Source organism: Arvicanthis niloticus, chromosome X, assembly GCF_011762505.2.
Source record: "Arvicanthis niloticus isolate mArvNil1 chromosome X, mArvNil1.pat.X, whole genome shotgun sequence".
In the NCBI taxonomy this organism is placed as follows: Eukaryota; Metazoa; Chordata; class Mammalia; order Rodentia; family Muridae; genus Arvicanthis; species Arvicanthis niloticus.
This window is the reverse complement of record NC_047679.1, coordinates 80,358,554-80,372,864: the sequence shown is the minus strand read 5'-3', so window position 1 is coordinate 80,372,864 and position 14,311 is coordinate 80,358,554. Positions and strand designations below refer to the sequence as shown.

At 39.7% G+C, this 14,311-nt stretch overlaps 1 protein-coding gene across 3 annotated transcripts; it reads left to right on the top strand.

Annotated features, from left to right (window-relative positions):
* The first annotated feature begins 3,954 nt into the window (after nt 1-3,954).
* Tspan6 (tetraspanin 6) lies at nt 3,955-13,318 on the top strand. Of its 3 annotated transcripts, XM_076919064.1 has the most exons (9): nt 3,955-4,002; nt 6,455-6,574; nt 7,664-7,852; nt 8,221-8,295; nt 8,923-9,021; nt 9,403-9,537; nt 9,897-9,980; nt 11,653-11,759; nt 12,484-12,669. In XM_076919064.1, the coding sequence occupies exons 3-8, from the start codon at nt 7,841-7,843 to the stop codon at nt 11,719-11,721; spliced, it is 474 nt and encodes a 157-aa protein (XP_076775179.1). In that variant the 5' UTR covers nt 3,955-4,002; nt 6,455-6,574; nt 7,664-7,840; the 3' UTR covers nt 11,722-11,759; nt 12,484-12,669. The 3 variants fall into 3 exon arrangements, with proteins under 3 accessions (XP_076775179.1, XP_034342039.1, XP_034342040.1); XM_034486148.2 differs by lacking the exons at nt 3,955-4,002; nt 6,455-6,574 and adding an exon at nt 6,581-6,782 and having other exon boundaries at nt 12,484-13,318; XM_034486149.2 differs by lacking the exons at nt 3,955-4,002; nt 6,455-6,574 and adding an exon at nt 7,154-7,170.
* Nucleotides 13,319-14,311: the final 993 nt, after the last annotated feature.

Genomic DNA, 14,311 nt, shown 5'->3' with positions numbered 1-14,311 from the left:
AGGCTTTTCTGAAAGGCTCTTTAAATAAATCTAAATAATCTATTCATGGCAAGGTGATATCTATTGCTAAGCTGTTTTCCAGTGGTCTTGGATGGAGTGTTATTCATCACGGGGAGCAAGCTTTCTTTGTCTTTTTGTCTGGTAATAACATTATTCTTACATAGTGTAGACTATCTTACACCCTTTACCTACTCACAGCTAACGTTTCTATCTCTTGAAAAGTCAATTTAGGTGGATCTGGTGCTATAGGCCTAATATTCCAGCACTTAGGAGTCTGATGCAGAGGAATTCTGAGTTCCAGATTAGCCTAAACTACCAACTATATTGCAGGATGATCTGGGATAGATAGGTTAGATTATTTCTTTTAAAAAGATCAATGGTTTCTGTGAAATACCATCTTTTGGCTATGACCTCGCTGTTGTACTCATGAATTCACAGCAGCAGTGGCTATGTACACAAGACCTGCACGAGAGTGGGTCCATTGACATCCCACTGTAGACAGGGAAGGGAGTTCTTAGGTCCCATCTACCCAACACACACCCTGAAGAGGGAGGCGAAGTCATCTTCTTTAGTGTCACAGCCACTGGTAAGTTGCTCTAATTCATAAATAGCTCTCCACTCATGCTTATGCAGGCGACCCTAATTAAATGCACCCATTCACACAAAAGACAGGAAAGTGGGGGGGGGGACTTGTTGAGAACAGAAAGGAATTTGGTGTGTTGGGGGTGAGGGGGTAGGTGAGGTGATAAGAGAGGGGAATATGATCAAAATACACCCCTTTCCTTAAAAAAAAATTAGTTTTCTTTTTGAAAATTTCATATAAGAGTTCTGTGTTTACATAATTCCACCCCTCCCTCCCCTCTCCAGTGCTCCTTCCCTACCCTTGCAACTTCCTCTCAAATGCAGAAACCTCTTATTCAGTCCTAAGTGTTCAGCACTGAATGTATGCACATGACCAACATTAAATGGGGTCAGTAGGTTGTATGTAAATAATATTTGTGTGTAACAAAGTACATTTTAAAAATCTGTGTACAATTGTAAAAGAATTGGGTTTTTGTTGTTGTTGTTTGTTTGTTTGATTTTTTTTCAAGTCAAGGTTTCTCTGTGTAGCCCTGGCTGTCCTGGAACTCACTACATACACCAGGTTGGCCTTGAACTCAGAGATCTGCCTGCCTCTGCCTCCTAAGGGCTGGGATTATATTGTGTGCCACCACACCTCACTAAGAATCTGTACTTTTTCTAAAGAAAAAAAAATCAGTAGTTGTAAGAAAATATTTTTTTTTTTTTTGCTCCATGTATGTAAGTACATTGGTAACAGCTTCTTGATCTTCAAGAGAAGAATTGGGTCTGTAATTTTACAAAGTTCAATAGTAAGCATGAAAATAGATTTCATTTCCAAATCACAAGTTACATATATGTATTGAATATCTAGCAATGGTTCAAAAGTGTGGCACAATATCAAAAAATAAAAGGCATAATTTTGCCTCATTATTTAATAAAATATTACCTTATAAATTATTTATAATTTATTTAATAAACTTATATATAAACAATAAATAAATATTCAATAAAATGTGAAAGAGTGGTGGGCAGAATGGCGAATAAAACAGATAAAATCCCTGATATCTTGATATTCATTTATAATTAATTCAACAAATATATATCAAGCATCTATTATGTGCAACATATTTCTCTAGACACTTGAAAAACTTCAGTGACACAAAAACAAAAACAAAATAATATCAAAGAAAAATGTATTTAATGACCACTGAATGTGCTTAGGGAATTTTTGTTGCTCAGATCAAATAAGGTAAGCATCAATGAACTGCTGTTGGGCAAAGAATGTGGTTTCTTTAATCTTACAGGACTTGCATCTAGTTCCCAGAGAATTTGAGTATTGGAGAGAAGGATGGCCCAGACAATTGGAAAACGATACAACTCCAATAGCAATAAAGTACCAAAAACTATAGTGTAGTTTCTGTGGACTCTAGGCAGAGGCTAGAAGTGGGGAGGTAGGAGTGGTAAGAGACTTTGGTGTATTCTCAGGCAAAGAAAATGATATAAACTGAGGTCCACTCTTAGGTTATTGAGGGTTGATGGGTAAGATGGTTCTGGGGAGTTACATTAAAGAAAGTTAAATATGTAGGTTAGGACCAGATCCAAAGTCATGACTAGGAAAAAGTGAATATATGATCTCTCTCTGTCTCTCTGTCTCTGTCTCTCTCTCTGTGTGTGTGTATGTGTGTGTCTGTGTATTGAGGGGTAGGAGAAGGAATAATAATAATAATAAATTTTAAGCAGATTGTTTGCTTTCTAAAATAACTTCTTCACTGGCACTGGCTCTGCCTCTGACTTGGCATAGGGAACAGTCTGAGTCCCCAGTATGACCTAACATGCCATACTGTCCCTCTATAAACAAGTCCACATCTGTCTTCAGCCTAGTTTGGAGAATTCATCCCATTACCTATCCCATCTCCAACACACTGAGTTTTGATCCCTTCCATTGACACTTCTATGATTTTTGCACACACAAAATCCCTCCCTCTATTCTTGGCCCTCTGAGAAGCTCCAGCTCAGCCAGTCAGAGGGAGTTTACTTTTCTTCTTTGTCCTCCCACGGCATAATTTGCATACATCTCAATAATTTTATACTCATCACAGTCATCGCCATTGTTCTTGACTTATGCCTGATCTCTAATAGACTGTGAGGGCCTAGTGGGCCAGGTTTTTATCTCCACTCTTCTTTATATTTCCAGCACCCAACAGAGAGCTTGGCACAGACTAAGATGAGGCTGTCCCAGAAGGCCTCATGAATATAAGGGCATATGAGAAGGGATATCATTCCCATGAAGCACAAGAATGAGTATTATGTCTTATTCAGAATACCTGGAGTAAAATACACCCCCAACACACATATACACATGTCTGCAGCACCAACTCTGTGTGAAAAATTACTATGCTAAATACTTTGGAGTAAACAAACAAAACCCACTTCTCTTTGTGTTCGGTTAGAAAGATAAGATGAGAATACAGACAAAATACATACTCAATGTACTAAAGTCCGATATCATTTTCAACTTAAGAATGTTAATATGAAGCCTTTAAACATTCAATAAGGGTTGTTCTCTTTAAAATATTAAATAAAGTTACTTGTGATCTCAATGAAGCTCAAGGAGGTATATAATATACAGGCTAAACACTCACACAAGTAAAAATAAATAAAGCCAGGAGTGGTGATACATGCCATTGATCCCAGCACTCAAAAGGGAGAAGCAGGCAGATGTCTACTAGTTTAAAGCCATTTTGGTCTGTATAGCAGGCCAATCAGGGCTACATAGTAGACCTTCTCTTAATAAGTAACAAGTGAATATAAAAAATAGACATAGAACAGACAACTAAAGAAGAAATAGTGAGAACTTCAAAGAGCTGATAAGGGATAAAAGGATGTAACCATTTGGGAAAGTAAGTTTTAACACTATGTGGAGAAATTGATGAAGTTGTAATGTATAAGATGGTGTAACATCCTATTTTAAATGTTAAGAAAATAACTGGGAGATGCTTTTTAATTTTATCCTATGTCTTTAGCCAAGGGAAGGTGGGGGCATGTAAGAAAAGAGAAGTAAAATGCTAAGGTTATGTGAACAAATGGTCAAATGTACTCTGGCTTTTTCTGGTTTCAAAGACAGTATAGGAATGCCTGAAGCCAATATATAACCACTCAAATTAATTTCCCTGTTTGTTACAGTGAAGTACTGGGATGATCTAGACTTTTTTTTTCTTAAAAAAAAAAAATAAGTTAAATAGTACTTGAGTAACTAATATGCTGTTACTTCTAGACCAGCCATGATCTTACTGAGCCATATGCTGAACAGGGATTGGCTGAAAACTGGATGAGGTCATTAATGAAGCATTGTGCTCAGAGGGTTTAAAAGGAGGTGCACTGTCCCTGTCCCACAGGCTCTTCTGTAGTTTCTGGACATCTAGGTAGCAGGATGTAGAGTAGGTGAGTAGGTACTACAGTAAGTGACTGATGGTCTAAATTAATATCAGAGTGTGGTCAGAGTACAAGTACAAACTAATGTTAGAGGGTTTGGGATGTGGGAGAGAGAACATTGTCAGTGGGATGTGGTGATGGGGGACTTTGAGAACAGGAAATAGCTTTCATTTTCAAAGGTTGGCAGGGAACAGGAAACAAGCCTTGTTCAGAGGATAATCTTATTGGCTTAGTGTGGAATAGACAATTCATGTTGGCAAGGCAGTGGGGAATGAGGGTTTAATAGAGCTTGGGGGTTAGGGATTGGCGTGCCACAGAAGAGATCTGACTTCAAAGTGACCTCTTGTTTCTGATGTTCCCCATACCTGATGTGTGCCAAAGAAAACCATTTAAACCTAATCTTGAAAGTTAAAGGAATTTGATAGGAAAGAGACACAAATCCCCCACTAAATGTTGAATGTAACAAAGTAGCAAAATATTTAAGGAAAATATTTTCTTACATTTTTTGGCTTCAAGTGTATTGTTGCCCAAAATGTGGAGAAAATAACCAATTGAACTAGAAAAAGAAGAAAAAAATGGATGCTCTGCCTCCCCACTCAGAGACAGTGTCACGACCTGGGTGATTGGACTGTGGGAGCAAAGGCAAAAGCAAAATTGAACTGTTCCCCCTCCCCAAGAGCAAGGAGGAACTGGTGGCAGCAGGACCTTCAGGGACTCTGGAGAGCCCCCATTTGTGATTCAAAGTCTAAGCAGCAACAATCTTGGCTCCATCTGAGTCATGATAGGTGTTTGTTTTTATATTAGTCATATCTCACTGCAAAGAGTGTCCCGTGTCTGATGCAGGAAAGAGAGGTATGCTGGGCTTAGTCTTAGGCAAGGTACTCAGGCTCTTTGAGCCTGGTTGTCCATCTGTAAAATGAGGAGGGTACTAGCTCTGAGCTCACAATAGGACTTTTGTGATGGAGGTACGAGGTAAGAGGTATGAAGGGCTTAGCAGCAGGGCTTGGTACTTGGTGCTTGGCATTGCAGTCACTAGTAATACTTGAAAGAAGAAACCCATCTTATGGCCCAGAGAAGCATCTGTGAAGCTGGTTTAGATGGGATTAACTGTCCTTTTGGTTTGGTTTGGGATCCAGACCCCAGCCTATATTTTAACTAAACTGAACTTTTGGATTTGTTGGCATGGCAGGGGGAAAGCTGGCCCAGCAAGGCAGGAGTGGTACAAGGTGTTGTGGCCATAGGAATATTAATTTCCATGTCGGCTTTTGGTTTAGCTTGGCACTGATTGCCCGTCAAACAAAGCAGTGTTGTAAGTGGCAGAGGAAGGGAGAGAAGGAAAGTCAACACATTCTTGGAAATAAGATGTGCCTTTTAGTTTTAGCTGTTTTTTTTTTTTTTTCCTTCAGCCACATAAATATTACTTTGCTCTTAGGCTTACAACGAAAATGATTTCAAAGCCGTGGAACAAATCTAAACTTCAGAGGAAACTGTTTAGGATGACAAGGAGTTAGCAAGGTTTCCCTTGCTGGATGCTTCAGATTAGGGTCAGCTGCAGAAGGAAGCCTTGCATATACTTGGAGCTTCGTTGCTCCAGGTGCCTGACTGTAGCTATGGTAAATAGATTCTAAAAGCTGAAGGCCTGTTTCCTGATGACTTTACCGCAAAGTATTTATGGGAGTATGTTCTCCACAGAGCACATATGCTCCACAGAGATGAGAGAAGGAGAGACACTCTGGTTTCCATCCATTTTTTTTTTTTTTTTTGTATTGCACCTTTGTACTTCTGGGATAAACTTTAGTATAAAGCCTGGCAATGAAGTAACTCATTTTCCAAATGTTGTTTTCTTGGACTGCAGATGTCTGGTTGGATGTTATAGGAACTGGTCCTAGGTCAATATTTAAACCACAGGAAAGCACTGCATAGTCAAGTCAATGGAACTTTCTTGTCCTCTGCTTCTGTAGTAGCATATGTTTCAAGTAGAAAAAAAATGGGGGGGGGGGGTCTCCTTGTATTTCATAAATACATAATCTGGCTGTAAAGTCTGTATTGAATATGAGGTAGATATTGCCTTCTAACCCTGTAACAACACCCCACACTTAACCATCTCTGCACCACTTCGTTAATTGATTTGTATTTATGTACATTTTATATAAGTACTGTGAATCTGATTAGAAGAAGAAAATATCCTTATGCTGTTGTTCTCATGAGAAGCAAAGATTGTACTCAAGTGGAGTACAATTTTTGATTTTATTCATTTCTTTTAAGGCATTAAGGACCTGGAAGGCTGGACCTTCCAGCACTGCGGGCAGTGATAGACAACTTACAATGAAGTAGAAAAAGACTCAGGGGAGAGGGGTGGGTGGAAGACGGGAAAGATTCTATAGAGGAGCAACAATAACAAAAAACCACCATTAACAAAAAGAAAAAAAAATACCTAAGCAAGCTCCACTATAACCTTTAGTTTTCAGTAACGATCAGCAGGGGGCGCTCCGAAGATGTCGCTACTTTCCGGATAGCCTCCGAAGAATGACCCTCTAGAAAATCGCCTCCTGTTTCCGGTTCTTCTCAGTAGCAGATACTCGTAAGTTTTCGGCATTTTCCGGGGAAACTCGGGAGCTCTCGCGCCTGGCTGGCTCGAGCCGATTGCCCGATTGCCTGATTGCCCGATCGCCCGCTGCAGAAGCGCAGGGTCTCGGGTAGTCATGGCGTCCCCATCTCGGAGGTTGCAGACGAAGCCGGTCATTACTTGTTTCAAAAGCGTTCTCTTGATCTACACTTTCATCTTTTGGGTGAGACACGGGAACGGCTGGGGAACCCTGGCTTAGGTGGTGGGTGTGACTCGGAGCAGAGAACCTCGGGTCTGGAATGGGATGAGCTTTGAGCGGCTGTGGTTCCGGAGACCCCAGCCTCGGCCACGAGTTGGCCTAGGCCGCAGTGGCGGGATCCCAGAGATTGGAACTGGGGTCGGCGGCACTGCGTTGGCGCTGGGATCTTGATGTGAGATGACTGGTTGAAGTAGGACCCAGATGTCTCAGGAGATCGAGGTCGGAGCGGGAGATGAAGAAAGGAGTAAGGCCCCTAGAGCACACGAGGTGCCCCTAAACCTTTCCTTTAAGGGGTCTTTTACATAATAGTATCTCTCTTTTCACTGCTTCATAAGAGGGGAGTTTTTCACAGGTAAGTATGGCGTGAATCTATTCCTGCCAGTCTCTCCTTGGGTTTTCTTTTGTGTACTATCCCTTTGTATCCTATGTCCATCCCAAAATTGGGGATGGGGGATTCGAGAAGTTTCTGGAATCCAGAAACGCTTTTAACCCTCCCCTCTTACAAGATGGTTTTCTTTCTCCGACTGGAGTCAATTGATCGAGGAAATTTTGATTTCTAGACACGTATGCCATGGGGAATGGAATGCATTTACACAATGAAACAGATGGATTTATGCAGTTTTGAGATGATGCCTTGTCCACAATCCGCCTTTATTTGCAGAACCCTTTCCTACCTCTTCCATATTTACCCACCCCATGCCCCCATATCCTAGCCACTGTGCTGTGGCAACTGGACTGTTAATCAATTCTCACAGGCATTGTGTCTTAGACGCTTCCTGGGTTAATGATCGAAGTCTCAAGCTTGTATGGTGTCTGATTGTTTCTTTCTCTGATTTCTCACATAGATCACTGGTGTCATCCTTCTTGCCGTTGGTATTTGGGGCAAGGTGGGCCTGGAAAATTATTTTTCCCTCCTAAATGAGAAGGCCACCAATGTGCCTTTCGTGCTCATCGGCACAGGCACTGTCATTATTCTCTTGGGCACCTTTGGTTGTTTTGCTACCTGTCGAGCCTCTGCCTGGATGCTGAAACTGGTGAGTGAGTCCTTGATTTCTTTAGACTGCTCTTGGTTTTCCTAGAAAATTCTTATATATATTCTATTACGTTTTTGTTTCTCAGAACTGGCCTTCGCTGTTTATACTTTTCCTATTCCTTATGGAAAACAAACAAACAAAAAAAAAACCCAAACTACCAGCCCCACTGCCAGCTTCCATATTTAAATAGACCTTTTGATACTGCCTTCCCCGCCCTTTTCAATAAAATTGAATTTTTTCAAATTGATTTGAAAAATTGATTGCTCAGAATTCCAGCCACCTCCCTCTTTTCCTTTGTGATATCTGAGTCTTTTGTCTGAGTCTTGTTTGTACTAACATGAACTTCTTAACAACTTTTTACCCCACAGTATGCGATGTTTCTGACACTCATATTTTTGGTTGAACTAGTCGCTGCCATTGTAGGATTTGTTTTCAGACATGAGGTAAGCCTGAATTAGACAATCATAATATGTTAAAATTTATCCTTTTGTCTTAGATAAATAGATTTAGCAAGTAGCCCAGTTTGACAGCTTTCAATATTTTATAAAAAACCATTTGAAGCTGTATTTCAAGCTAAGCCTTTCACCTGCACACATTTTGAAAAGACATAATTAATGCAAATCATCAAAGGCATAATATTCATATATTAAAATCAAGTAAACATAGCACTGCTGAGATGCTGTTTATCAAGTAGGGAAGGTGTATTCAAGTACTACTTGAACTGTTAGTGCAGGCTCATTCTGTAGGCGTCCAACTTGTATGTGGAGGAAGATTGAGGCTAGAAAGGGTAGAAAGTGTAGAAAGGCAGTGCCTTTGGATAGGTACATGCTCTCATAGCACCTTCAACTTGAAGGTGTTCTATTGTAATATTTTCCTTGATAGGCTTTTCAGCCCAAACTATATTCCTTGGTAGCCATAATCAGACGGTGGAAATTAATTACCACATGTTGAAGGTAGAATGATTGGCCAGACATGAGAATTTCTTAGTTGATCTAGAAACCCAAAGTATTTTCAAGAATATTTGCTTACTGGCATTTGTTTTTTGTTTTTTTGTTTTTTCCTGGATCCAGATTAAGAACAGCTTTAAAAGTAACTATGAAAACGCTCTGAAGGAGTACAACTCCACAAGAGACTATAGAAGTGAAGCTGTAGACAAGATCCAAAGTACGGTAAGTGGTTAGATAGAGGTGGTGTGTTTTCAAGAGGGAAACACATTCCTTATCGCCTCCGAGGAAAGGATGGAACTGGGCTGCTGGGTGTGTCCCACTTGTATGGAAAGGCAGTGTGGGACGATACCAGCATGTGTCCTTGTTCTCTTCCTTTCCACTGACATCATAGACAAATACTGTTAAGGCCAACTACGACAGGGCTGTAAAGACAGTCTAAGACCCATGCTTATTGTTAGAATCAAGTGCCAGTCTCTTGACTAAATCAAGAAGAGGTATCACTGAGTATATAGTACATATTGTTACAGTAGAAGATGGTGTTAGGCTAAATGGTTGGCTGTAAACCAGTCAAATGAACCAATGCTTTTCATATTTCTTTCTCAGTTGCATTGTTGTGGTGTCACCAATTACAGAGATTGGAAAGGTACAAACTATTATTCAGAAACAGGATTTCCCAAGAGCTGCTGTAAACTGGAGGGCTGTTCTCCACAGAGAGATGCAGATAAAGTCAACGAAGAGGTAAGGGTCCTTTTAGACTTTATTTTGACAGTATTTGAGGATTTAATGGAATACAAAATGGACTCAATTTTTACTCCCATGAAAATACAAAATACAAAATCTGAAGCTTTCAGGGAAGCTGGTACTTCATTTCATAAAACTAGCAAGTGCCTGTCTAATGGGAGATCCAAAAGGTGGAACTGGCTGAGGCCGAGGATGGGTGAGACAGACTAGATTTCAGTGACATGATAATCAAAGGCTAATAACAATAGCTTAAAACCATCGTCTGTCGACAGTTGAATGATCAAAGTAGTGCTTACCAGGAAGAAAAGCACAACTTTCTTGATTTATACTTAATGTCTTTTTTCCTCTCCCATTAGGGTTGTTTCCTAAAGGTAATGACAACTATTGAGTCAGAAATGGGAGTCGTTGCTGGAATTTCTTTTGGAGTTGCTTGCTTTCAGGTAGGTTTTTCTTTGTTCTTTGGGAAATGTCTTATTCTTGTAGGTATAAGAGAAATTTTGTTTTGTTTTGTTTTTGGCCTGGAACTCAGGATGTAGATCAGGCAGTCCTAGAACTCAAGAAGCTCTGAAGATCTACCTGCATCTGTCACTCAAGTGATACCATTAAAGACATATGCCACCATAGCCAGCTGGGTTTCACTTTTGAGACATGATGAAGGTTTAACTTCAAGGGTCTGGATAGTGAAGATAATGTAAGAAAAGTCTTTAGTTTCACAAAGCAGTCAATTACTCATCACAGGATAGGTTTTCTTATGGTGAAATCATGGGAATTAACGTTGGATGTATATTACTGATTTTGTTTATTATTGACTCATTTCTTTAGTTTCCTGAATCCTGCATTTTGCACAACAACAAATAACTGTAAATTTAGCTGGGTGATGGTGGCACAAGCCATTAATCCCAGCACTCCAGAGGCTGACACAGGTGGATCTCCAAGTTCAAGCTCAGCCTCGTTTATCAAGCAAGTTCCAGGACAGCCAGGACTGCACAGGAAACCTTGTCTTGAAAATCCAAAAAAAAAAAAAAAAAAAAAAAAACCCAAACCAAAACAAAAAACAAACCTAAATTTTAATTCACATTGTCATAGCCAATCATGCTTTGAATCTATAAAAGAGCAAGAATTCAATCCTAGCAATAAGCACATAGCATGCATACATACATACGAGTGTGTGTGTGTCTTGAACTAAGAACCTTATGAGTAGATGCAAGCAATCTACTACTGAGCCACATCCCAAACCCAGTACATATTTTCTGAAAGCAGTTACCTGGGAAGACACAATACCCTCATAGGTGATCAGAACATAAATTGTTAGGACTCTTTACTTTCAGCAGTCAAAGTTCTAAAACTTTATTAAAGTCTTCCTTTCCTGGACTGCAGCTGCCTGCAGTTTATAGATCCTACAAGCCTCTCTTCCCTCTATTTTGTTACTTTGTAGATTGAATTTCTTCCTGAGTTGTGCTGATCACTCACTCCAGCATGAAAAGCTTGGTGGTGTGATTTGGAATGATTTTTTAAAAGCTTTTTTTCTTCCTTACACATTTAGCATTATAGAAGTAAGACCAATGCAAGGATAATCCTAATATATTTATCAAGGTGCATGTCTTACCGTCTAAATCTGAACCAATGGAGCAGCCATTAGCCTCCTTCATTCTAATTATTAGACAAAATTAAACCCCCAGTCATTCTAACTAGATTTAAGTCCTCAGCAGCCACACAAGGCTAATGTCTGTTGTATTGAACAACACAGGTGAATCCAAAAAATGACTTGTGCACATCAGTTGGGATTTTACTTGATAAAATGCTTATTCTATACAGTACCATCATTTTCTTTTTGGTAGCTGAGGGCTTCTCTAAATCTCAGGACTTGTAACTTTTTCCTTACTGCCCTTTGGGAAGTTCTGGGTCCCTGTTAGTCGTGAGGCTTTTTAGAAGCTTTGAATGTGACCTCGGCACTGCTGGAGTAGCTAATGTACTCAAGACAACTCAGGGAAGGAAATTACTGCTGAATTACAAAGCAAATGAGAATGCATCCGTATCCCAAGCTCTTCACCTTCCACAAATCTGCAAGTCTCTGTGTGTAAATGTGTAATTTTGTTCCTATTTTCTCGCCAGCTAATTGGAATCTTTCTCGCCTACTGTCTCTCTCGTGCCATAACAAATAATCAGTATGAGATAGTATAATCAATATACACACGGGCTTCTATCTCCTCAATTTTAAGGTATGTTCGTTTTTGGTTCTTAATGCTGTTTATATTGATATTTATTCAATATCAATATTTATATATTAATTATGAAGTAAGTTTCCCAAGGTCTTCTCCAGTAGCTTATTTAAATCTTTTTGGTGTGTAAGCACTGTTTAGGCGGGTCAGGTTTCTATCCCCAAGGGTGGCCTGAAAGTATTTATGTAGCTTATCTCTGGTTGCTTTTTCAAATATTTGTGCAATAAAAGAGCATTTCTGGATTTAAGAGTTCACTTATACTTCTCAACCTAAAGGTCATAAGAGGTCTCCTTTCTCATGTATTTTAACCTAGAGCAAAGAGAAATAAAGAATCTAACCTTGACCGTTATGTCCTTTCATTCATGAAGTGTTAAGTGCCCTGCTCTTGACTGGTGTTAGCATTTTCCCTAGACCTTAATTGTTGTTCATACAGCTTTAGTGCCTAATAGTGTTGTTTTCTTGGTAAAAAGATAATTTTTTGTGTAGACTAGATTTTAATGAGTTGAAGTTTACCTGGCCTAAACCAGAAACCAGATGTGGGGGACAATTGTTACTGGCTGAATTAATCTCCAGGGCACCTGTCATGTTTTAACTGGGACATGACCTGGGAGCGTAGTGGGAAGGCTTCACTAGTTGGAGTAGACCAGAATGCAGGCAAATACAGATGATGCAATTTAGGCAACAAGTCAATTAACCATGTTTTCTTTAATTTTTGGACATCAAGGTTACCTTTGTGAGTTATAACATCGCCTGGATGGAGACTGACATCTTCTTAGCCTGGAAAGCTATACCAGTAGGCTGATTCAATCAAGATATTTGTGTATTGTGTTCTATGTCCACTTTCTGTCCTATTCTTACACCCCTGTTTCTCTGAAACACTGGAAGAGCTAGTAAATTGTAAATGAAGTAATACTGTCTTTCCCTTGGATTTTATTTCTCAGTGTAGGAATTGTGAGAAGTGCTGTGAATTTGCTATGTTCATTAACAGTGTCACTGATTTAACTTTAACCCCTATGAATTTGTTGTTGATGTAGTGTGATAGAAAATTGGCCTCCTTGAGTAGGCCTCATAACAGTCTGGCTTTGTTATATAATCTTCTCCAAAAAGGAATATGTTTCCTTAGTCTCTGCTGATAGGCAGAGTTGCATTGTATAATTTCATTGACATTCATCATTGGCATTCCTGGGTGGTGGTACCAGTCTCAGGCTTTGGGTGCAAAGGACAGAGACTAACAACAGCCACTACCCATATTTTGTGATACATCAGTTTTCAGCACACAATGTATGTATTTTTGTCTCCAACCTAAGACATTTATACTGATTATACTTTGTCATTTGAAAGGCTATAATGACTTTAATGGCATCAGAAGTCTTGTATTTTCCTTATGAATATACTGAAACTTACTTGATTAACTTTAGCTAGATTTTCCTCACTAGGCAAATAATACTTCATATCATCTGTCAACATTTTGGTTAATTTTAATGGCATTCGTTTTGCTTTGTATCCTTGATCGATAAATATAAATCCTTTACACAATAAATACTGCATTTCCTCTAAAAGAATCGTTTTAATTTTTAGAAAATCTACTGGAATGGTTGTTTTTCCCAATGAGAAAGTGAAACCCTACATTTCCACAAGGAATCCCATTTTTAGGGATGAAAGGTAAGGCCAAGGCCTTGACTCTGTTGTTAAGTATCCCTGTTGAAAATAGCATTCTCTATGATACAGTCACATTCCAAGTCATTAAAATAGCATGTGTTTACCATTTTCTTAAAAGGTTAGGCTTTTGCAGTGGTGTAGTTTGCATTGAAAAGTTGCATAAGAGATCCTATGACCTGTATCTTTAGGATAGTGAAATAATTCCTTTGACTTTGAGTCTATGCATCCAATAGTGAACCCTGTTTTATTACATAGTCCCTGATTTTATGGTAAAGAGTCAAACACATCAATAAAATGGACAAGAACTACCCAGTTTGTGATGAGAAAGGGGACCACTTGGAGGGGAAGTGGGTACAAGAGAGGTCAGTGAATGGAATGTGATCTGATTACATTATATGCTTGCATTAAAATGTTGCAATGAAAGGCTAGGGCTGGGTGCCAGGGGTAAAGCACTTGTCTGGCAGGCATAGCTTCCTAGTTCTTAGCCCTGTAAGAGAGAGAGATGGGGGGAGGGAGGGAGAGAGAGGAAAGGAGGAGGAGGAAGAAGAGGGAGAGAGAGAGAGAGAGAGAGAGAGAGAGAGAGAGAGAGAGAGAGAGAAAGAGAGAGAGATTGAGACAAGATGAAGCCAAAACAAACTTGGTGCTTAGTTACACTGCTTGCCTTGGCTCAGCACCTGAGTTTCGTTGCTGGAACCCACCTGAAAACAGCCAGGTAAGCTGTTGCATGCCTGTCGTCCCAGTGCTGGGCAGGTGAAGACAAGTAGATGCTTGGGAGCTTGCTGGGTAGGCAGCCTAGCCTACTCGGTGAACTCTATGCCAGTGAGAGACTCTGTCTCAAGGGAAAAAAAAAGATGGATGGTGTGTGAGGAACAAGAGTTCAGGTGTTTCCATGT

Bases quoted from the DNA above. Each gene is read 5' to 3' on its own strand.
- Tspan6 (XM_034486148.2), top strand. From the start codon at position 6,696: ATGGCGTCCCCATCTCGGAGGTTGCAGACGAAGCCGGTCATTACTTGT. The intron at 9,022-9,402 runs GTAAGTGGTTAG...TTTCTTTCTCAG, and splicing joins TAGACAAGATCCAAAGTACG to TTGCATTGTTGTGGTGTCAC. The intron at 9,981-11,652 runs GTAGGTTTTTCT...TTTTCTCGCCAG, and splicing joins TTGGAGTTGCTTGCTTTCAG to CTAATTGGAATCTTTCTCGC.